At 41.1% G+C, this 24258-nt stretch overlaps 1 protein-coding gene across 1 annotated transcript in view; it reads left to right on the top strand.

Annotated features, from left to right (window-relative positions):
* The window catches only part of LOC129700364 (cysteine-rich motor neuron 1 protein-like), a 191288-nt gene that overhangs the window by 114817 nt on the left and 52213 nt on the right, over window positions 1-24258 (top strand). Inside the window, exons 3-4 of the mRNA XM_055640788.1 lie at window positions 11382-11624; window positions 19805-19987. Of these exons, the coding sequence (XP_055496763.1) occupies window positions 11382-11624; window positions 19805-19987 (426 nt within the window). The remainder of the gene's footprint in view (window positions 1-11381; window positions 11625-19804; window positions 19988-24258) is intronic.

Below are 24258 nucleotides of genomic sequence, written 5' to 3' on the forward strand. Positions count from 1 at the left end.
CGAATCGACCACTTCTACAATGGGAATCCGACATTATTATCTATCCTATCTTTCATAATTTTACCTGCCTCTATTTTGTTGCCTCTCAGCGTAGTTTTTTCTTGGGAAATCAGACCCAGCCTATCCAATCTCTCCTTGTACCTAAATCCCTACAATTCAAACAAGTTCCTTGTGAATCTTCTCTGCACCTTCTCTAACTTAATATATATTTCCTGTATAATATAAGGCTTTAAAAATGAAGAGAAGATTATAAATTTTAACCACAACTCTAGGAGCCGATGCAGATCTTGGGTGGTGGAGAAGTCAACATATGTGGTCAAGAACTGTAGTTTATGAATGGTGAAAGATTTGGCACTATTCAAGAGTGATATATTCTAGATTTGATAATGGAATAAATGTGGTTTCTATATTATGGTCAGGTGGAGGTAATATTCGATTTGGAGAGGAAGGGAGCTGATTGATGCTCAATTCCATGTCCAATAGAACATTTGGTTTCATTAATATAGTTCAACAGTGGCTCGGGAGAGGTTGGAGTTGGTGGCAAAAGAATGGAACTAGAGCTGGTTCTGAAGACTGTCATCTCATTCTATCTGGAAAGTTGGATATCTAATTGGTAATCTGCATACAGGCAATTGGGGGGGGGGGGGGGGGGGGAGGGGGACATGAGTGGAGAAAGGGAAGGATAAAATCTTACAAAAACGTCAAGGTGAGAATTAGTTATCTGGAAATGATTTTGCCAAGGGATAGATGAACTGATCATTATCGTATAATTATAGAAGCATATCCAGATAATTAGACTAAATAATCTTTACCCTTCTCTTTCCTGCTCTGAAAATGATGTTCTTTTAAACCTCACAATATGGCTGGTCTTAATAAATGAACGTCATTATGATTACCTGTGGACTATTTCAACTGAATGTCACATCTGAAAATAATTCTATCCTCGTAAATAGACCCATGATTTGACACAGATCAGAGAGAGAACTGTGGCTATTTTTCACCTTTGACATAACATGATGCCATGAATCTACTAAATTCAATATCTATAATGCTCTTCAAAATATAGTGTTAAAACTATTGTTTGGTTGGTCACAAAACAGACACGTTTAGACTTTGTTGCCGATGTTGTTGAATGGTTCATTGTTAACTCTTGTTGTGGAATGACCTAATTGTAAAATAGCCCAATCTAAACCTTCAGGGCAACAACATTCAAGCAGATTAAATGTAGCAAATAATGCGCATAAATTGGACTAAATTACACGAGCTTCAAGAGGCAAATTGCCATCCTTGGGAGCCACAGTTTGAACATGTCTGCTTTGTGGCACTCACCGCTAAGATATTGTTCGCCAGTTTAATGGAACTTTATGTGCTGCCCCTTAATTCATGTGGTGTGCAACAATATTTGTAAAGGACTTTCAATTTTAATTATTTCTTAGAAATCCCCTTCTCTCATCCAATTCATGGTTTTAAACATTATTTTAAATTAAACGTGGTTTTAGAAAATAGAAAGAGTGCCAATGCTCAAAGCCCCACTTCTCCTGTAAAAAACTGCGCAGATTGTAGTAAAGTTCAAGACTCGCTAATATGCTACTGATGCTACAGATTGTTAGATTGCCCCCTGGGATTTCAATTTATGAATACTTTGAATCTGGTTGTGCTGATAACCAGCTCACTAAAGAAAGCAAGTCCTGGTTTGGCCAGGGTTCAGTCAGATGCTTTACACATTCAAGCATAATGCTAGTCAAAGCAGGGGATTTATCAATGGGCACATTGTATACCTTATGCAAGCAACAAAAACTTGTATGCTGAAGCATGTTTGCTGGTTAGCAGATGTCATGTCAAAGCTATAGACCAGTTGCTTCATAAATTGTACTTATTGAGAAAATCCCATGGTTTTTTTTAATCTCTAACATAAAATGACTCTTATATCCCATCCTAATGGCATTTCCAATTCATTGTGTTCTTTAAATTAGAACCATTTACAGCTCCAAAATTAACAAGGTCAGACTATGGGAACTGTAACGATGTACAGGCGTCTCGGGTGATTGGCAGCTGATGTGGGACATGAGCTGGTGCTGGGGATGGGGGAGGTGTTTGTAGGGGATGGAAAGCTGGACAACTTTGAATGTAGCTTCACAGGGGATCTTTATCCAAGCTGAAATTAATTATATTTTTTTGAAGATAAAAAGCTTCTCTTTTTCCAAACTTGTCGTGAAAACTATAAAACTATTTTGTGCACTGGAATCAGACATACTTGTTGCTATGCAGCACCTGCCAGAGGAATTTGACAATCCTAAAGAAATTGCTTTGTATATGTGTAAGGTCCTATACTCCATGCACTACAAATAAATGGAGTGGTCCGCAATGAATGTGGGTTAAATTCTCATGACCTACCTTTTGAACCTTTTGTTACTTTTCCATTTTACAAATTCACATCTATTTGGTTCTTGAATTCCATGTTAACTACTTCCTAGTGAGATGCTATTTGAAAGTTTGCCAAAAAAATCTAGAAAGTCACAGCATTGTGCATTTTTATTTTCCAAAAGAAAATTGCATTCTTTGAACTTAAGCTACAGTCCTCGCTCTGTTATTGAAAAGGTATCAAGGTTTACAACTTCAAAATGCTCCTGGTTGCTAGAATTGGCTGAAACATTGGCTTATGAGGTAGAGTTAAAACAAAAGTTAATTCAGTGAAAATAATTATGTTGCAGTGCAGTGCAGTTCAGTTGTGCATATGTAGCAAGAGGTTTCCAGCCTTCTCTTATTGTATTCAGCCTTCCTGGAGCGAGAAACAGTGTTAACATTTTAAGGAATAGATAGATCTCTCTTGAGGATGGCATGTTTACATTTCAGATTTCAATCAACTGCAATATTTCTCTTTTAGTTTACATTGAAGCTTCTTCCGTCCCAAAGGAGCAAACATTTATTTATTCCTGCAGCACTCCATTAACCAAGATGCTGCTTTATTTCACTCAGGAATAGCACTGATGTATGCCCATCCCGAACTGCTGCATGTTTTGGGATTGAGACCATCCATTTAGCAGAATCCACCACTTCATTCCTTACAATGTGCACAAACTTTAAAATGTATTTCCCTGCCCAATCTTTAGATCCACTCCACCCTTCCTCACTTGAACTCTCTCTAACTTATGATGCACATTTTATTATTGTATTCCACAGTCACTAAACTGCAGAACACAGATTTTCATTCACTGGTACATGTGTTAACTTGTAAATAAATTCTACTGCATCAGTTGAATGAGGGGTCCTGACCCAAAACATCACTTATCCATGTTCTTTGACTGCCTGACCTATAAGTTTGACTTGCATCCTCCAACCGATTCATTTGCTCTGTTCCATGTCTGGGAGACGCCACCAATGGCTGCCTTGCCAACAGTCTGCCTGTCCTTTCCTTCTGTGTTGTTTTTTTAGTATGTGTTAAATGTATGTTTTTAGTGTTCTTTGGCTTGTTTTTTGTGGGGGGTGGGGTCGGGGGGGTGTTGGGGGAAAGTTTTTCTAATCTCTTATCTCGATGGAGATGCAATATTTTTCCCGTGTCGTATCTCCGTCGCACTGTGGCCTAACATCGAGGAGTTGGCGGCCTTTGCTGGAGACCGATTTTGAGAGCTCCGCCACGGTCACCTGCGGACCTACCATCGTGGAGCTCATGATCCCTTTGCCAGGGTTTGACCTCGAAGCTCCTACCGTGGGTACTTGCGGACTTTAACATTGTGAAGCTGGCGATCTCTGGTTAGAGACCGACTTCGGGAACTCCAAGCGGCTGGAGTTTTGATCACCCCAATGCGGGAGCTTTGATTGCCCTGACGCGGGAGTTTTGATCGCCCCGGCGTGGGGGCTTCGACCAACGGCTGCGGGAGCTTTGATCGCCCCAACGGATGGTTCAACTGCCCCGACCACGGGAGAATAAAGAGGAAGAAAATTGGACTTTTTTGCCTTCCATCACAGTGAGGAATGTGGGGAATCCTCTGTGGTGGATGTTTATGTTCACATTTATGTATTTGTGTGTCTTGTTGTTTTTTTCATATGGCTGTATGGTAATTCACATATCACTGTACCTTAATTGTTACATGTGACAATAAAAGATCTTTGAAACCTTTGAGACCTATGAAATGCCCATAATATTTTTCCTACCATCTGGCACCTTGTGTTCACCTTCAAAGCCCTAAACTTTGGAATTCCTTCCCTAATCTTACTACCTATCTTTTCTTACTTAAGATGCCTTGTCCATCTACCCGAGTATCGCCTGATATGGCTAAGAGTTAAATGTTAGCACCCTGTGAAATACGTTGAGATGTTCTGCTATATTTTAGGCTATTTAAGTAAAGGCTGTATTCTCAGCACTTATGTATATAAAACTAAAAGAAAACGCAGATTTAGTCAGAAAAGGCTCCACTGTATCAAGCTGCTCTCATTAAAGTGTTCTATGGGCACAATGAAGAAAGACATCAGAAGGGAGAATTTTAAATGACCAATATCTACTCAGGATATAATCACTGAAAAATATTGTGAATATTCCATAATCTTCACAAATCATCATTCATCAGTCTTTATTTTAAGCAGGTTGAATGAAGTGCCAGGCTGTAAACAAATATTGATGCGATTTAATCAATTTAAAAGATCGGCATAACGGTATACTTAAACTACCTCTGGACAAAATTATTGAGATAAATCTGGCCTGGATACTTTGAAATTAATTTATTTTTGGTGCATGGTACTAATTGTGTGGTAATTAAAGCATTAACAAGCCAATTCATATTGTCTCTGCAATCCATCCACAGGCACTTATATATACACCTAAATAGGCTGGTACACCATAGAATGAAAATGAATTTATTCTTTTACTGTGTTCTGAAATATTTATTTTTTAATGTTGCTAATTCTTTAATCCGAGTGATCGACCTCGGGGTATTCTCTGGCATTTTTGTAATGAAAGTGAGAGCAACGTTTAAAATTCAGCCCATTCTCATATCAGCAATCAACAAAGGTATAAATTGCAATTATGTGTCTTTATCATATTTGTCAATATGTTCAATGTAATACTTTGGAGTATTTCGGAAAGATACTGGTTAGAATTTACGATAAAGGACAGTTTATCAGTATTTAATTTAACTCTTTGGTTGTTTTCAGACTGACCATGATTGCATTGATTTCCAATTTGGATTGTACCACTCTGGAAATTAAACAAATCATTTACTGTTGAAAATCCCTTGTTAATTATGTGGTTTTATATTTTCTGATCATGCAATGACAAATTCCCTGTGCAACATCCCTTTACTTGCCCAGATAATTAGTTCATATTTTTCTGCGATGCTCCTGCTATTGTGTTCTCTCAGAACAACAATATATAAATAAACACCAAACTGTACAATATTACCCAGAATGGCAACATTAGCAAAGTCTTACACAAATAAAGGAGCTAAATGGCCCCTTAATGGCCACATGAATTTATCCTGTCACAGAAATTCCTTTCCTTTCACACATTCTCCCTGACACCAATGTTTCTCTTTTCCAGTTCTGACAAAGGGTCAAATATTAACAATTTATCCTTCCACAGATGCTGCCTAATCAGCTTAGTTCAGGCGGCATTTTCTGTGCGTATTATTCATGTTCAATTTGCACTACTTCACGAGCAGATCCCAGTACATGCGGCAGGGATCCTCTCTCAATCTTTCCTTCTGTCCATTTATTATTAGCGGCCTTTGTTTCAATTATGTTCCTCATTCTGTACCTCCAATATATTGCTTTGGGTTTCACTGGTCATTCTCCAACAATGTTTCTGTCACTTTTCAAGTTTGTATGCATTTCCAATTCCCCATGCTCTGTATTGTTGCTTCTGAATCAGAATGTCTAGAAAGTTCAGGCTAACATAACAGTGCAGTTCTGAGCCAGTGTGGCGCTCTCTGAAGTCTTTCAATTGAACAATGACCCTGTTTGCCTTCCCAGAAGAATGTACAAGATCCTGTGGTGTACCGGCTATTATTTACCAGTCAAACAAAGTCACCAAAACAAATTATTTCATTTTTATCTCATAGCCTTCGGTCTCAGCTTGTTGAATATCACTTCCTTACAGTAAATACTGGCTAACTGCAAAAGTAGTTTAACAGCTACAAAGCTGCCTGCAACCAGAACAAACCTTTGGCAGAAATTCATAGGAATCATGTGGGGTGTAGGGACAAGGATTCTGCGAGCAGATGCTTTGGCCGCTGTGCACTCACTGCGAACAATCACCAGATGTACAACTGAACATGGCCATGCTTATCAACTGATTCCAACACTGTTAAACTTTGATCCCCCAGATATTAGAAGAGAACCTCCCTCTCCTCTATTATTCATTGCACTACATGAACCCAACTTACTCAATCCATCATAGTAAAGGATGCCTGCCTAGATCCCAGCTCAAAACTCTGTGGCAGAGAGTCCAATCAAACAACTCATTAAGTAGCAAAGAACAGTGGAAGTCTTAATTACACAACAATAATGTGATGAGCTAAGACCGTTTCACCATCCTCATAGAGCCAGTTCCCTGAAACAGAACTTCCATGCAATAAGTGGACTGCCTTGTAACAAATTTAAATCGGGCAGGGTTAATATTGTAAAACTTTACCCTGAACGGAAATTCAAATCATCCTCATTGTGACCACACCAAAGAACACAAAAAGTAGATTGCTTTGTCAAATATTGTCTTCCTCGCTTCTTTTTCAGAGTATGTAGCTGACATTCACACAATAATACCAAACAGCATCAGCTTCAGTTGCTACAGTGGAGGAGTGGTAGAGTTGCTGCTTCTCAGCGCCAGAGACCTGGGTTCAATTCTGACCACGGGTGCTATCTGTGCCGAGTTTGCATATTCTTCCTGTGACTGTGTCAGCTTTCTCCGGGTGTTCTGATTTCCTCCCACATTGTGCAGGTTTGTATGTTAACTGGCCTCTATAAAACTGCCCCAAGCAAAAGTGGGACAACACAGAGCTAGTGTATGGGTGATGGATGGTCGGCGTGGACTGTGTGCGCTGACGGGCCTGCTTCCATGCTGTATCTCTAAACTCTGAACACAATAAGAAGCAAATCAGCTGCAAGGTATTTTGGGATGTGGATCAGGAAAGGTAGATGAGTCAGATTCCAACCTGATGTTTCTGCATGAAGAGTGCTAATTTCACGTTGTAAATATCTGCTATCAATACTGAGATTGAGGCAATTGGAGAGAAAGGATTAGCATAAAGAAATTGGAATTACTACTTTATAATTAGTGAGCCAATTATTTGATTGTGACCATTTCACATACATTGCACGTAACTTATTGTAATTGCAATACATATGATTATGTCGGAATGGAATTTTACATTCTTTAATTTGCTTGATAGAAGTGATATCATAATTCAACTGTTGAATAATGGTTTGCTGTGCAGACAAGCAAATCATTCAACATAATCTCAAGCAGACTCCCAATATTTATAAAATGCTTTAGACCTTTGCAGTTCAGAGAGCAATTCCAGTTGATAACCATGTCGCAAGACTTTAAAGCTTCTGCAGGAATGTTTCTTTGGGACAAAGTTGGAGCTCGGATTCAAATGGAATTATGATGCAAATCTTTAAAAGAATGTATGTTCTCTAACATGTTCCTTATTTGAACTTCTGTCTGTACAAATTAGAGAAATCCAGCGTGCTGGATCTCACACCATTGCAGTGTTCTCCGCACAGTCTTGTTCCAAATGGCCAATGGAACAGTTTTTCTACTGCTGCCACTTCATTAAATAAGAAAACAGTTTTTTACTGCAGCAATCAAGCTGCTGCCTTGCGGCACCAGAGACACGGGTTCGATTGTGACTACAGGTGTTGTCTGTACAGTTTGTACATTGTCTCTGTGATGGCATTGGTTTTCTCTGGGTGCTCTGGTTTTCTCCAGCATTCCAAAGACATGCAGGTTTGTAAGTTAATTGGCTCCAGCATATTATGCCTACTGTGAAGGATTGGATAGTGGGATAACGTGAAACTTGTGTGATGGTCAACATATATTTGGTGGCCGAAGGCCCATTTCCATGCTATATCTCTGAACAAATTGTAGTAAGGTAACATTTTGTTTAATAACCAACTAAATCACCTCCCTAATTTCTACATTCAGAAACAGCACAAAAATTGGATATTAGGAAATGGCCTTCACAATTTGTATAGAAGCATAGGAAATAGATGTAGACCATTCGGCCCTTCGAGCCACCACCGCCATTCAATATGTTCATGGCTGATCATCCAAAATCAGTAGCCTGTTCCTTTCTCCCCATTACCCTTGATTCTGTCAGCCTTAGGCGATATATCTAACTCTCTCTTGAAACCATCCAGTGAATTGGCCTCCACTGCCTTCTGTGGCAGAGAATTCCTCAGATTCACAACTCTCTGGTTGAAAATGTTTTTCCTCATCTCAGTCCGAAATGGCCTACCTTTTATTCGTACACTGTGACCCCTGGTTCTGGACTCACCCAAAACCGGGGAACATTTTTCCTGCATCTAGCTTGTCCAATCCCTTACGAATTTTATGTTTCATATGTTTCAGTAATCATGGATTGGTATTTTATTTGAGGAACCTAATACTTAAATTACAAAGTCTCCACTATTGTCCCTGGACCCAAAAATACAAGGATTACTGGTCTTAATGACGACAGGCCTGTCACGCTGAACTCTGTAGTCATGAAGAGCCTTGAAAGACTTGTGCTGGACCCTCTGCTGTTTGCATGCTGGGCCAACAGATCAGTGGATGACGCAGTCAACCTAGGCCTGCACTTCATCCTACAGCACCTAGACCACCAGGGGACCTATGCAATGATTTTATTTGTGGATTTTAGCTCTGCATTCAACACCGTTGTGCCAGAGCTACTACACTCCAAACTATCCCAGCTGACTGTGCCTGAACGCCTCTGTCAGTGAATCAACTACCTCCTGGCAGACAGGAAGCAGCATGTGACTCTGGGAAAGCACATCTTGGACCCTCCTTGTTCTCCCTCTGCGCTGCGGAGATCCCGGCCTCCGATCTTGTGACCCCGCCGAGTGATGGTAAGTAAATCCCGCGGCTGAATCCGAGCTCCGCGAATGGGCCGGTTCAAACTCCGCAGCCCGGGGTGGTCGAAGCTGCCGAAGCTGCCGCCCTCCAGTCCAGCGGACGGACCTGTTGTTGTGGGAGCTCCGGAAAAACAGGTCACCAACCTGTGACCTGCGAGCTCCCGACGATGTCGTCCACTGGGCCCGTGGCCGAGCTTCCGAGGTTCCGAAGTCGGGTCGCCGCAACCCCGCCACTGTCAAAGCCGCAACGGCCAGACATAAAAACATCTTTTTTCCACGAGCAGTAACTCTACTCAATAACCAAAAGTCTGTAGCCTCCTTTTACTCTGATATTTTATTTCATTCACATCTTTAAACTATAATGTTTTATTCTTAATGTTTTATGTTTTATTCTTAATTGTTTATTATATGTTGTGTTGTTACATGCGCGCGGATCACCAGGGCGAATTTCTTGTATGTGTACATACTTGGCCAATAAACTTATTCATTCATGAAATCATTCATTCATATTCAATTAAAATCAAAAAAGTGTGAGGTGTGCGGTTTCAAATTTTGCCTTAGAATATTTTAATTTTTGCACCCAAACTATTTTGAAACATTAGAATAGAATGCAATTTATTGTCATTCAAACCTGGGTTTGAACGAAATATCATTTCTACAGTTTAACATTACAACACAATCCAAGACACACACTTATACATAAACATCCATCACAGTGAGTCTCCAACATCTTCTCACTGTGATGGAAGGCAAAGTCTTTATCTCTTCCCTTTGTTCCTTCTCCCGCGGTCCAGCAGTCCAACTGCAGTGTCGAGGCGAACTGGGGCTCTGATGTTAAAGCCCCCGGCGGGCGATGGTAAGTCCTGAGGTCGTTTAAGCCACGCCGGGTGATGTTAGGCCCCGGCTCCATGTCCTTAAACCTGCGATTCCAGCGGGAGAAGTCGCCGTTGCGGAGCTCGGAAAAGCGGTCTCCCACCAGGGACCTGCGGGCTCCCGATGTTTCCGTCCACCGGGTCTGCGGCCGGTGCCTCCGAACTCCAAAAGTCGGGTCGCAGCTGCGCGCCACCACAGCTCTTCCCGCTCCGAAGTTGGCCAGCTCTACGATGTCCGCTCAGGTTAGTCCCGGCCGGAGGTCGCCGCCGGCTCCACGATGTTAGGCCCAACGACATCCGAGACCCGACAAGGAATAGTCGGGTCCCCGCACAGGGAAGAGATTCAAACGGTTTACCCACAGCCCCCCCCCCCCCCCCCACCACCCCCCACATATACACAGTTAAAATAAATAATAAAACCTAACTCAAGACATACATTTAACAAGACAAAAATAAAAAAAGACAGACGACTGTAGTCGAGCCGCTGCCGTTAGGCGCCGCCACTAACTCCACATTAGAAATGCAATCAATTTTGGTGCTGATTACAAATTTAGATCCATGGCCAATCTTTTTAAACTATTTGTCTTATTGCCTTTCAAAACCTTAATTGTCAATGCAATTTATCCTATTTACAGTGAATGGGGATTTATTTGCAAGATAATGGTACTGGAAAGTAAATTGGCTAGCATCACTCAAGATTTTCAATTCAATTCCAATTGCAATTCCAATTGTAGATAAACAAGAATATCCAAATCAGAAAAGACTTAGTCTATTTGGTCAGTCCCGAGTTCAAAAATAATGTGGTATTTCCGACATGCATCCTTCTGAACAACAGTATATCCAGCCGCCTGAAATGATTCATGTTGTCTGCCTTAATCATCTCCATGGGTAATCAATCTATATATTATTAAAAGTCACGTCTTGTTTGTATGACTGTCTGTGAGATCAAGGAACTACGCCAAAACGGTGCACAATAGCACATATATTTTTGAATCGCCTTATGCACCTTTGTCCTGTGGTCGTTCCTGTCATTTCCTTCAGATTTAATGTTATATTTCATGTTATTGATATTTAAACTTTTCAAAAAGCTCAATTCTCAGAATAACTGTGCTATGAGAGGTTTCTGACAGTTGCAGGGATGACCTGGCATGGGGGAACCGCTGTGAAGGACGGTGGGAGAAAAAAGGGGAACCCGGTGTGGAGGGGAACTCTAGTTTTAGAATCCTCTGGATAAGCCTGCATTCGTTTGTTTGTTTGTTAGTTCGTTCTGGTTAAGGCGCCAGCCAACAGTCGCTTGTCTTTTTTCACTTTTAATTTTAATTTCAAGTTTTCGTGTACCCTGTGTGTTGTGACTGTTGGCAGACCAATTTCCCTCCGGGTTGAATAAAGTTCTATCATATCGTAAGAACCATCTTCTTACATTGTTTATTTTCTATTTTTCAGGGGAAGAATCGGGCTGTTCCATTGAGCATTGCCCAATACAGTTTGAATCTCTTTGCCCTGAAGATTCTGTACTTGTCAAAGGATACATGCCACCAGACCAATGCTGCCCAACTCCCAGTGTCTGCCAGTGTAATAAGGAAGCCTGCAAAGAAAAGGACTGTCATCTTGGTCACCAGCAAGTTCTGCTTTCAGAAGCCACGGGAATACCAGGGGAGTGCTGTGATGTGCATGAGTGCAGATCAGGTATATATATTCTAATTTATAGAAAATCGACTGTTGACGTTCAATGCAATGACACTGTATGAGGATTAATTCTTAATGAACAATATCTGAAGGGTCTATTTTCCCCTGTGCTGTGTGTTCTTGGTTCAAGAAGAAAATTAAATCAGCCATTCACCCCATTTATTGTTCATCCATCAAATGCCTCCTAGATTCTAGAATATCTATTATCTAGATTATTTAATATCCTGAATAACTATAAATGCTTAGCTCCACATTGCTCTAATAAATAAGCAAAGTAGCAAGAAGCTGTTTATGATAGTTTTGAAATCTGTTTGAAATCAGTTGTACTTGGTCATTATATTCCATTTGCAATTCTCTGTCATTCCCGGATAATTCAAGATCAATAGCAATGGCAGCATTCACAGACTCATCGGTACACCCAGTTGGCTAATCTGCTAATCTACAATTACTCTTTAGAATTCGTGGTGAAAAAGCCATGTCAGATGTTTTCAAGTCGTAACTCTGATCTCATCCTGAACTATTCCATGCGAGTGCAGGTTTATTGTTGCTATTATAAGATCAAAGTTATGTGGAGTGACTAATTGATGTGAGGTAGCTCTTTGTGTTGGGTGTTGTTTATACATGGTAACAAATGCAATTACAGTACCCAGCACTTGAACTGTGCACATCCCCGTTGGGCATACAGTCCAATCCAGTTTCCATTGCCACAGTCGTCAGACAAGATTGGCACTTGGAACATGTTAAGGATGCGGGTTATTTTAGGCTGGAACAAGCACATGATATGGGGTTCACACCTCATTAAGCTGTATTTAGTAGATTGTATGACAACTATTCAATACATTTTGGTATTTTGTAGCCACTGTCTTTGCTTGTGAAGCTTAAGTAGGATTCAAGTACTTTTGTTGCAACTCTGTTGTTCTTTGCCAATCATTACGAGAAGAAAGTGTGAGCAATAAGAACTGAATTACAATTGTTCACAGTCACTGCTAGCAATGTTCATTGCACATCCCCAGTTGTCCTTGAAAGGTGGTCGTCAGCTGGCTATCTGAATCATTGCAATCTTTGTAGTAAAGGTACTTTCCCAATGCTCTGGTGTGGAATTAGAGTGATAATGGAACAACGCTCTAAATTGAGAGGTTCTGTGATCTAGAAAGATGCTGCTGCCCTTGTCCTGAGCGATGAAAGTCAAATATTTCGAAGGGACACAGAAATGTCAATTAAGCAGGCTGTTTCGTCCAAGATAATATTGAGGTTCTGAAGTGTTTTGGAGCTGATTTGATTTAAGCAAATGAAGAGTATTCCATCCACCCTCCTGACGTGCCTTTCGGATAATGGAAAGTCTTTGGGGAGTAATGAAGTTAGTCGCAAACCACAAGATACTCTGCCTCCGACCACAGCGTTCTTGTTGCTAGTTTAGTTAATTCTGAGCATGGATTATCCCCAGGATGTTCATAGTGAGAGCTGCAATAGTGACCATTCCAGTATGTATTAAGGATAGGAAGTCAGTGGTACACAAAAATGCTGGAGAAACTCAGCGGGTGCAGCAGCATCTATGGAGCGAAGGAAATGGGTGACGTTTCGGGCCGAAACCCTTCTTCATAGACTTCAGGAAGTCAGTCTCTTGTTTGAGAGGGTCATTGCCTTGCACTAAGATATACTAGGTTTTTGAATCTACTTATCACTCAACCCAGAATATTGTCCAGGTTCTGCAGTGTGGGTGCACAAAACTGCTTTCTTAGTGGAGTAGTTGCACTTTTATCAGCAACTTGAACTCGATAAAGATCTAACTCAGAAAAGATGTTATGCACAAGGACAAATATTTAGAAAACTCAAGGAACTGCAGATGCTGGTTTGCAAACAAAGAGACAAACTGCTGGAGTAACTCAGCTGAAAAATGGTCACATATCCATGTTCTCCAGAGAAGTTGCCTGCCCTGCTGAGTTACTCCAGCACTTTGTCATTTTTTTAGATATAATGAAATATTGTATGATGAAATGAAGGAAACTGAAGTATATAGAAATCTAAATGGTGAAATATAAAACTTCCACATCCATACAAGCAGACACATCCAATGATTCCTGTTAAATTAAAATTGCTGGCCTTGGGTCATTAGTAAAACTTGGTCAAATACAGGTTTAAGACTAATGACATGAAGTACTGTGGCACCGATGTGATGTGTATCTTTGCAAGTCATCTAATTGATAGCAAGTCCTATGGAACATCAGAGGTTGAGGGGAGACTTGATTATGAGTATACAAAATTATGAGAGGCATAGATAAGGTAGACAGTCAGAACCTTATTACCGGGGTTGAAATCAAACACTGGATGGCACAGGTATAAGGTGAGATGGGTAAAGTTTAAAGGAGATGTGTGGTGCAAGTTTTTTTTACAGAGAGCAGTGGGAGCCTGGAACACATTGCCTGGGCTGTTGGTGGAGGCAGTAACAATAGTCATGTTTTAGAAACTTTCAAATAGGCGCATGGAAGTGTAGGGAATAGAGGGATATGGATCATGTGCAAGCAGATGAGATCAGTGTAACTTGGCATCATGTTCGGCACAAACACTGTGAAGGGCCCGTTCCTGTGCTGTAATGTTCTATGTTCTATGAGATGTGTTGGGAGAGGCTAATTTACACCATCTTAAAAACATTAAAAAACTGACAACTGAAGACTATTCGTGAAAACAAGGCGAACAGAATATAAAGATGGCATTTATAGGTATGAATGCTGAAAGGAGAATCAACACCTACTCAAGTGCAATTAGAGATGGTTTACGTATATATTATTTGTATAAAACAGACCATTTAAACTAATGAAGCTATACATTTGTTTATGCTCCATTGACCAAGAAGCTCTTGTGATAAAAGCCAAAGTTAAAGTTTTATTCCAATCTAATGATTTCAGAGAAAGTTAATTTATATGTTTGTACATACTGTATGCTCTTAATTGGCTTAATTTAGTTCTAAAGCACACACAAAAAAACATTGAGTAACAAGGCAATGGAGGAAACATGATTTAACAACACTATTAAAAGCAATAACTGATGGAACTTGGGAAAATAAGGGAAGAAAGGCTTCAGAATTTGAAAAAGTATGGACCAAATAGTCTTTTTCATTCATAACCATCGTATTTTGTGATCAACAAAAGGGAGGAAGAGAGAATTAAAGAGGAATTTGCAGATTGAGGAAGTTGCAGTCTTTTCGAGTTCTAACATTGGAGGAGCTATTTTCTTTTTTTTTTAAAAAGACTTGCTAATACATATCCTTACACACGTCCTTATAAATAACAGCACATTTTATGAAGTGTCAGCATGGATTGATTGCGTGGGTGGCTACCTTTGGATCTGTTGCAGTGAACTGAAAGATGGTTTTGATTTGTGGATGAAGAATATTTCAAGGGAAACCAAAATATCACTTTGATTGGAATCTTGATAAAGTGGAATTTGATAGACTTTATTGTGTCCCAAATTACTTGTACTCGTTCTTTGGAAAAGTATTTTTAATAATTTCAAAACTCTTCTTTCTTACTAAAAATAGATGTATTGACACAATGCAGTGATGTTGCCATTAAACATGTTTTCCTCCTTTCACTGATCTTTAGTTTCACATCCTTGATTTGTTTGAATATTGGGGCCATATCTAGAAAAATCGATGTCCTTGCACATTGTTGTCCAGGACAAATAGGGCTGGTATTTATATACGTGCTGAATCCGCCAGAGTCCAGTTGGTAATCACCCTTCACCCTGTCCTTGTTCATCTTTTAATTATGTTATTTACCAGGCAAGTATGAAATATTTGCACCTGCTTTTAATGGATTTGCTCCCTGATCCATTTTTAGATCTGGTCTGGGTTAGGCAACAACGGAAGCTCTCATCTGAAGCAGGTGGAAATTTATTACTCCATTCAAAAGAGGTTTGGCTGTATTTATAACATGGCTGTATTTTCTGATCCACAATCACTAAGTGCACACCCAACAAAACTGGCCGGAGACTCTCGTAACTCCTGTGATGTTAACATAGCTTAATGTCCATTAGAATTATTTTCACTGTGCAGACAGATATTCATCTCTCTTACTCAAAAAAAACGTATTTGGTCTTTTATTAACCTTGCAGCTTATGTGAGCTTGCAATGAGAAAATTGACTGCTACACCTTTTACATTAAAAATTAACCTATAACCCATTGGCTAAGGAACATTTTTGGATGATCTGAAAAGGATATCAAAGTTGCTCGATGATTAAATGTTTTCCCTTGACCCTTGTGCAAATGACTGACCACTGTGCTCTTTCATCTCCATCTGGAATATTTACGGATATTTAGAAAATATTTTTATGCCCAGTTTCCTGCTTCTTATTAATACAGTCCATTTCTTCTAAGATGTTTAGTTATACATTGATTGGCATGAATTCCAAGTGCTTGCATAGTGCCATTCATTCCATGTCAGTCACATGGGCGGCACAGCAGTAGCGTTGCTGCCTTACAGCGCCCGAGACCCGGGTTCCATCCTGATTACAGGTGCTGACTGTATGGAGTTTGTACGTTTTCCCTGTGACCACGTGGGTATTCTCCGGGTGCTTTAGTTTCCCCTCGCATTCCAAAGACGCTGGTTTGGCTTCCGTAAATTTCCCCGACTGTGTAGGTTGTGAAACTGGCATAACATAAAACTTGTGATAGCTGGTCGGCACGGACTTGGTGGGCCAAAGGGCCTGCTTCCATGCTATATCACTAAAGTAAACTAAGAAGGATCAAGTACCTGCTTTCTTTAGGGTATTTCAGTTTACAATGAAACCTATGTTCCCTGGCCGTGTATTTACCAATTGGCCTGAAATGACTGGAATTATTTGCTGACTGCTTTCACTAAACAAATTCATGAATACATCAATGTATCTGCAAACCTCAGGCATTGGCTATTATCAGTGCAACTTTAAACTCTGCACATTGCGATATTGTGAGTGGTTTCATAAAGGTTTGTTTTAAACTTTGTAATTAGAATTATTGGCAAAACTGTTGTTTACTAGGAATCAGCTTTGATCATGTACATAAACTGACCCAAGATACATCACAAGTAAATAATATCAAATTAAGAAATATATGATTTGAATTTCCTTGCAAATACTGAATGTTCCCTTCTTGGATGACTAAAATTTTATTTTCATATTTGACCACTAAAAGGTGCAGCAGTTGAGTTGCTGCCATGCAGTTCCTGAGCCCCTTATTCCAGAGATGCAGAGACCCTGGTTTTCTTTGGGTGCTCCGGTTTCCTCCCACTTTCCAAAGACGTGCAGGTTTATAGGTTAATTGGCTTCTGTAAATTGTTCCTGGTATCAGAAACAACTAGAATACGGATGATTGCTGTCGGCGCGGACTCGGTGGGTCAAAGGGCATGTATCGATGCTGTATCACTAAATCCAAAAGATTAAATCTCATCTTGCTTTTACATCTTTCAATGTGTCATTTTTAACACTTTGCATGCTTGTCAGATTCTTCCTTTGAAAGAAAAGCATAGAATTGATGTGAAACTTGGGAACAACACAACAAAGGAACAGAGTGAGGCAATGTTACGAAAGCACGAGATTAAGAGCATGAATGTAGCAGTGGAATAGCGTTTGTAAATTCCATGGATGCTCAGGAGCATATTTGGAGATCACAAAATTGATTTAAAATGAAGCAAATCCCACTGAAATCAATGTGGAATGGTATGTAGCTGAAGTAGTTGCGTTTAGTTTATTGTCACGTGTACTGAGGTACAGTGAAAAGCTTTTGTTGATTTGGTTGTGCAAATTGGTTTGGGTAAGTCAATGCCACACCGCCACTCGAGAAGAACTTTGCAGCTGTAAGTTTGAAGTTGTAGGTGCTTTAGAACACGAGATAGCATGGAACGTCAGTTACTATGGGAGCACAAGGGTAGGAGCACTGAAGCTGGGCAGCAAGTCTGAAGATCAAAGTGATTAGGGATACATGATTGCAGCTTCATAATGTTTTCTCTCTGTGGATCTAAATGTATTGACTTGCTGAGCTTTATTAGCTCAGTCACTGTAAAATTGCTTAGATAGTAAAAAATATCTTGAAATAAAGTGCAGTTGAACAGGTTTTTTTGTGTGGTCACATGCTGGAGATGAAAAGTTCAACAGTTCAATGTTGGGAAAGGTTTTAAAATTTTGTTCCATCTGAAGGGTGAAAAATAATTCCCTTCGGAGCTTGGTACCAGCTTGATTGTGGTTGACAGGAAAGGGATCAGTGTTATGATCGTAAATGTCTGCTGTTCCTTTCTGACCAGTGTTGAAGTCTTTTGTTTTGGCCTTTTTGAGGCCATTGCAGATTAAACCCACATGAATGCACTGACAGCAAGCTGACATCAAACACCACTGGTTTGGAGAAGATGGGTTTTCAGCCGGAATAGCTTGGGCATTCATCCACAAAATGCTTTCATTGCCACAAATGTGGTGAGAAAAATCTGAATAGAACAGATTGACAGGTTCATCAAACATTTTATATGGAACTGCACAGTTCAAAAGAATTGTGCATTTTCTATCCTGAGAACTGCCTGGAATTTCCACACTAACACTTTATAATTAATCTCCACAACTTTTAATATTTCATTGAATTGTGGAGAGTCAGCACTTTGAAGATTTGTGAACTTCCATTTTTTCCCTTCATGCAATGATCAATTTTTCCACGTGGTTTGGTTTTCTCCTGCTTGAAAAGATCCTGGATACACGTTACTGTCGTGTCTCTACTCTATTCCAGATGCTCAATAACTAAATCAATTTCTATAAACTGATGGCAGTGTTTTATTCAGTGTTGTATACTTTTCAAAGGGCAAAAATCTGAAACAAAAATAACAGCTTGATTTGCCCAAAATGCCCTTCTTCCTGCAGGCTCAGCTTTGGGCTTGAAGAGACGGCGTGGGCAATCTCCGGATTATCCTGGCGGCCAGTCTTTGGGTGCGTCCGTGTTCCCCGAACACATAATGGTGTGAGCTTCTGGCCCTAGCGTGGTTTGGCCCCAGTCATACCTGCGCTCAGAGCCATAACCCTCCATTCCCTTCCCATCCATATAACTATCCAATTTACTGTCTATTACTGTTACTGTATAGGATACTGTATCCTATACAGTAACAGTAACAGACGTTACTGTTGTGTCTCTACTCTATTCCAGATGCTCAATAACTAAATCAATTTCTATAAACTGATGGCAGTGTTTTATTCAGTGTTGTATACTTTCAAAGAAGGGCAAAAATCAGAAACAACAATAACAGCTTGATTTGCCCAAAATGCCCTTCTTCCTGCAGGCTCAGTTTTGGGCTTGAAGAGACGGCGCGGGCAATCTCTGGATTATCCTGGCGGCCAGTCTTTGGGTGCGGGCAAGTGTTCCCCCATTGTCTGCAGGGCAGGCGAGCTTCTGGCCACACAGTCATGGTTTGGCCACTCAGTCATACCCTCAGGTGGAGGCACTAGCTCTATTGGGCTTCGTTCCCAACAGTCCGGTCTTGGCCACAAGGTGGTGGTGATACTTGTCACGGGCTTGTTCAGTGGCTCTGTAATGTTCCTCAAACCTGCGATGGGCAACACAGCTAGAATCAGGAAGGCTCCCATAATCTCTGTGTTTGCTCCCTGGTAAAGAGTTCGCATTCTCTTCTTTTTTCGAGAAAACCTCATTTCTTAAAGTTGGTCTTTCTGTTCTGCTTCTGTTAGCTGCCATAATTGTCCTCTCCCAGTCATAATTTACTGCAAAATGAACATATTGAGCACTCCTATCTTTGGAGCTGGAACCCCTGGGTATTTCAAATAAAATTCCAGAGTGAGTAGGGCTGAACAATGTTGTTCAGGTCCGTTTAGTGATCCGTGTACTGAGGTACATTGACCAGCTATTGTTGTGTGATCCAGCTACATGATTCAGGTGGGTTCATTTGACTGTGTTCCATCCTGATCCTGACTAAGGGCGCTGTCTGTACGGAGATTGTACCTTCTCCCCGTGACCACGTGGGTTTGCTCCACGCTCCAAAGGTGTACTGGTTTGTATGTTAACTGGTTTTGATAAGAATTGTAAATTGTCCCTAGTGTGTAGGATAGTGTTGGTGTATGGGGATCTCTGGTCACCATGGACTCGGTTGGCCGAAGGGCCTGTTTCCGCGCTGTATAACTAAACTAAACGCTAATAAATGGTGTTCACTTTTTATTGCAGAATCCACTCGCAAATGTCTGTTCAATGGCACTGAGTACACAGAAGGCGAGGTGTATCGCATGGAGGCTTGTTGGTTCTGCCGCTGTCGGGGTGGGATCTCATTGTGCTCCAAAGTAGAATGTGGAGAGCTGAAATGTGAGAACTATTACATCCCTGAGGGAGAGTGCTGTCCAGTTTGTCAGGGTAAGTTTCCATGGACAGGAATGAAGGTCTAGATTATAAACTGGTGCCTCCAGCTAAAGAAAAATTAAGCAATCACCCGGTGTGTATGTTGCATTTAAATTGCATTGTTCATATATGATATGTCTTTGTCTTGCTCTTGCAGTGATTTATGAGATGGCCATGGGCTATAAGTTTTAGAAAATGCACAGATGGTATAATTCATAACGAACTTGAAATAATTCTACATTAATATGTAGCCAATGAAACAGCCATGAGGTAAACCTTGATACTGCATACTGTTGATAAAAGAAAGACATCCTTAAATAGAAAGGCGGTGTGTTTCCCTTTGGAAATGTGGAAAGGTTATACAAGAAAGAGCAGAGTTGGTTCCCATGTAGCCATCATCTGTTTTTGAGCCACTTGGAATGTATTAAATACAGTTGAATACCCTACAGCAATATCACAGATGGATAGAATTTGTTGTGATTATGCCTCAACCTTAAACTAGAAATGGATCACTTGTGACACTTCCTCGTGTTAAGTTTTGAAAAGAAACAGCCATGGATTAAAATCTGGCATTTCAATGTCCATGCATGCACAAAAAAAAATCAAAATCTGCCCCGTAACCTGTATTGTCTTTACACATCAAAACTAATTTGGGGAACTGTGTTTGTAGCACATATATTTATGAAAATGTTGCTTCATACAAAAAATCAAATCGAATATTTTTGTTTTATTATGGTGGTATAAATATGTAGTTTACTATTTTGTAAGACACCTGGATGGCAAAAGTAATTTGTATGTAGATCAATTAATAATTTGCAGTGCTTTTCTCTTTAAAAATTGGACCATTTTTTAATTTATAATTTTGGAGACATTTTTCTTTTATTTTTCCATAAATTACCCCTGCTGAGCATTTCAGAATAATGTAGCCAGAGTACTTAACCTGGTGCAGGATTAAGCCCAGTTAATTTTCTAAACATTTTGCATTTATGCGGGCAATCCAGCAATGTTTTTGCTACCAGGCATGTTACTGAGCTTTTGCAGCATTGTTTTTATTTCGTTCTAGACTCCAGAATCTGTAGTCTCTTTTGATTTATTTTTGATTTTATGGACAGGTTATATTTGTGAACACATTAAAATTATGTATATATTTCCATTCTTTGCATTTCTACAACAACTAACAAATCTAGTCATTCAGATTTATTCAGGAATGAAACAACTGTGTATGAATCCCTTTAAAATCACCAAATGTTAGGCAACTGTAAGAATAAAACAAATGGAAGGCAACATAGATTTTGTGGAGCTCATGGGCCCCAGGCCATTGTGTGGATGCTTTTCATGTCAATCAATGTACAAAAGTCATAAATTATGCTAAGTTAGTGTCCCCCCCCCCTTTAAATGTTAACTAAACAATATTAGTGTAACAAAATTATGAAGTTTCTTTCGCATGTAAGAAAGTTTCTTATGACGTTGTTTTGGACTAGGCTACAATAATCACAAAGTGTGTAGGAAAGAACTGCAGATGCTGGTTTAAAACGAAGATACAGACACAAAATGGTGGAGTATTTCAGCGGGACACACATCATCTCTGGAGAGAAGGAACCGGAAAAGTCATCCATTCCTTCTCTCCAGAGATGATGTGTGTCCAGAGAAGGTTGCTTGCTTGAAATCAGCCTTGGTCATGAACAGTACATGTCAGACATCACTCCATAATCTATAGTCTTTCTCTAATCCCTCCTCTTTCATACATGGCCAAAGTAATGTCCAGAGGGATTAGGGGGTCCAAGGGCATAGTTTGCTGAAAGTAGCAACATAAGTAGAGAGAATGGCAAAGAAGGCAAATGCTATCCTTACCTTAATTATTTGGGGCATTGAGTGTGAGAGTCAGGAAGCCAGTTTGCAGCTTTAAAATACTTTGGTTAGGCCACATCTGGAGTATTTTATGTCATTCTCGTCACCCCATTACAGGAAAGATGTGCAGGTTTTGAAGAGGGTGCAGCAGATGTTGAGGGTATGAGCTGTAAGGAGAGGTTAGACAAACTTGGATTCTTTTCATTGGAGTGTTGGAAGTTGATTGAGTGTATAAAATTATAACAAACATTGATAGATTGATAGGGTAGAACCTTTTCCCCAGGGCAGAAAGACCAGAGGCCGTAGTTTTAGTGGGGGGGGGATTTCAAGGAGATGTGCAGGGCAAGTTGATTTTACACAATGGGTGTTAGGTTCCTGGGTCATTATGATAGTGGCTTTTAAGAGGTGTGTAGAAAGATAAATGAATATGCAGGGAATGGAGGGATATAGATCAAGTGCAGGCAAAGGAGCTTAGTTTAACAGCATCAAGCTCAGCACAGGCAGGTGGGCTGTGCTGTACTCTTTCATATTCTATGTTATCTACAGTCTCCACTTTTCTGTTCTTTCAACAATCGCAGAGCTTTTGGCTTCTACCATCAGTCTGAAGCTCTCTCTGTGTTTGATCATTTCACATTTTATAAAGAAAAATGCTCAAATTCATCCCTTCGATGTGCCTTAAATGATGTGTGGATTTGTCAATCATTTGAAATCTTTTGGAATCTTTTGTAAAATATTGTGAATTATCGCTTGAGGGATCAGACACTGACGTTGACTACAGTATATTTTGGAAATGCCGCTTAAATAATCAATTCAAGAATTTAAGCCCTGAGTTTCAAGGCTGTAACCGGATAAAGGAATTTCGGAAACAAGGTGTTAGGTTAGGGACTCGCATAAATTTAATAAATATTGCAACTGAACGTTCAAGATCAGATTTTAGTCTCCATCTGTTGCTGGAACAGTTTTTAAACTTGACCATTTTGCTGTTCATGATGATATAAAACAAAGCAGGATGTTTTCTGCAAAGATTTGTTCTGATAAGAGATGAGAAATCCTGTTTACTGTTCCAGATAATTAATATAAAACATGTATCTTGAATACTGCAAAATACATGATCTGCCTTTTGTGGTTGGAACCAATGCATTAGAGAGATGACAAATGCTGGGAATTTTCCCCTAAAACCTGGAGTGAAATGTAAAAAACTTGGAGTGAATTTTCATGCAGTGAGACCACAATCCAGAAAGACTAACAGTTCAATCAGCCGTCATTGGGCATCGAAAAACTCAAAAAATGTTACTACAGGTGCACAACCTTTTATCCGGTGTTCCAGAAACCGAAAAGCTCCGAAAACCGGCCATTTTTTCCAGATGTCGTCTGCGCACCAAAGCTCGCGTTTGGCGCCAAACTTGACCCAAAACGACCCACGGTCAACCCAGGTCTGTACTACTGTAGCGGCTGCCTCCTCCCTGGAGACCGGGAGACACTTAAACATCTGTAAATCATTGCTTAAATGTTAGTCAGTTAGTCTGGAGGGCTTTTATGTGAAGGGGGGTGAAGGGGTAAACTTTAATTCTTAGTCCCCTACCTGGTCGGAGAGGCGGGTAGCGGTCAATGCCTTACCGGGTCGCTGTGCAGTAAGCTCCGCAGCGCTGTGGCCGTTGGGGCTGCGGGCGGCGCCAGTTGTAGCTCCGACCCCGGCAACTCTACCCCTGGCTGCGAGGCGCTCCAAATCCAGCGCGGCCCGCGGCCGGACGTCCCAGCTCCGCAAATGTCGGGAGGAGTCGGCAGCGTCGCAGCGCTGGGAAACCAGCGGGGAGCGGGCAATGCCTTACCGGGTCGCCGTGCGGCAAGCTCCGGAGCGCTGTGGCCGCTGACACACAACATCGCGGAGCGTCGCTGGATTTGGAGCCGCGCAGCCAGGGGTAGAGTTGCCGGGGTTGAAGCTCCAACCGGCGCCGCCCGCGGCCGGATGGAGCCCCCAACTCCGCGGCTCCAAATCCAGCGACGCTCCGCGAATGTTGGAAGAAGGCGGCCACAGCGTTCCGGAGCTTGCCGCACGGCGACCCGGTAAGGCATTGCCCGCTCCCCGCTGGTATCCCAGCGCTGCGATGCCGCCGACTCCCGACATTCCCGGAGCTGGGACGTCCGACCGCGGGCGGCGCTGGATTTGGAGCGCCTCGCAGCCAGGGGTAGAGTTGCCGGGGTCGGAGCTCCAACCGGCGCCGCCCGCGGCCGGACGGAGCCCCCAGCTCCGCGAGGTTGGGAGTCGCCGACCAGGTAGGGGACTAAGAATTAAAGTTTCCCCCTTCACCCCGACTTCACCACCACCACATAAAATCCCTCCAAACTAACTGACAAACATTTATGCAATGAGTCTCCCGGTCACCCGGGAGGAGGCAGCTGCTCCAGACTTTTCAAGCCGCCCGCGCTACCTACCTAAT

The sequence above is a fragment of the Leucoraja erinacea genome, chromosome 9 (assembly GCF_028641065.1).
Source record: "Leucoraja erinacea ecotype New England chromosome 9, Leri_hhj_1, whole genome shotgun sequence".
NCBI lineage: Eukaryota > Metazoa > Chordata > Chondrichthyes > Rajiformes > Rajidae > Leucoraja > Leucoraja erinaceus.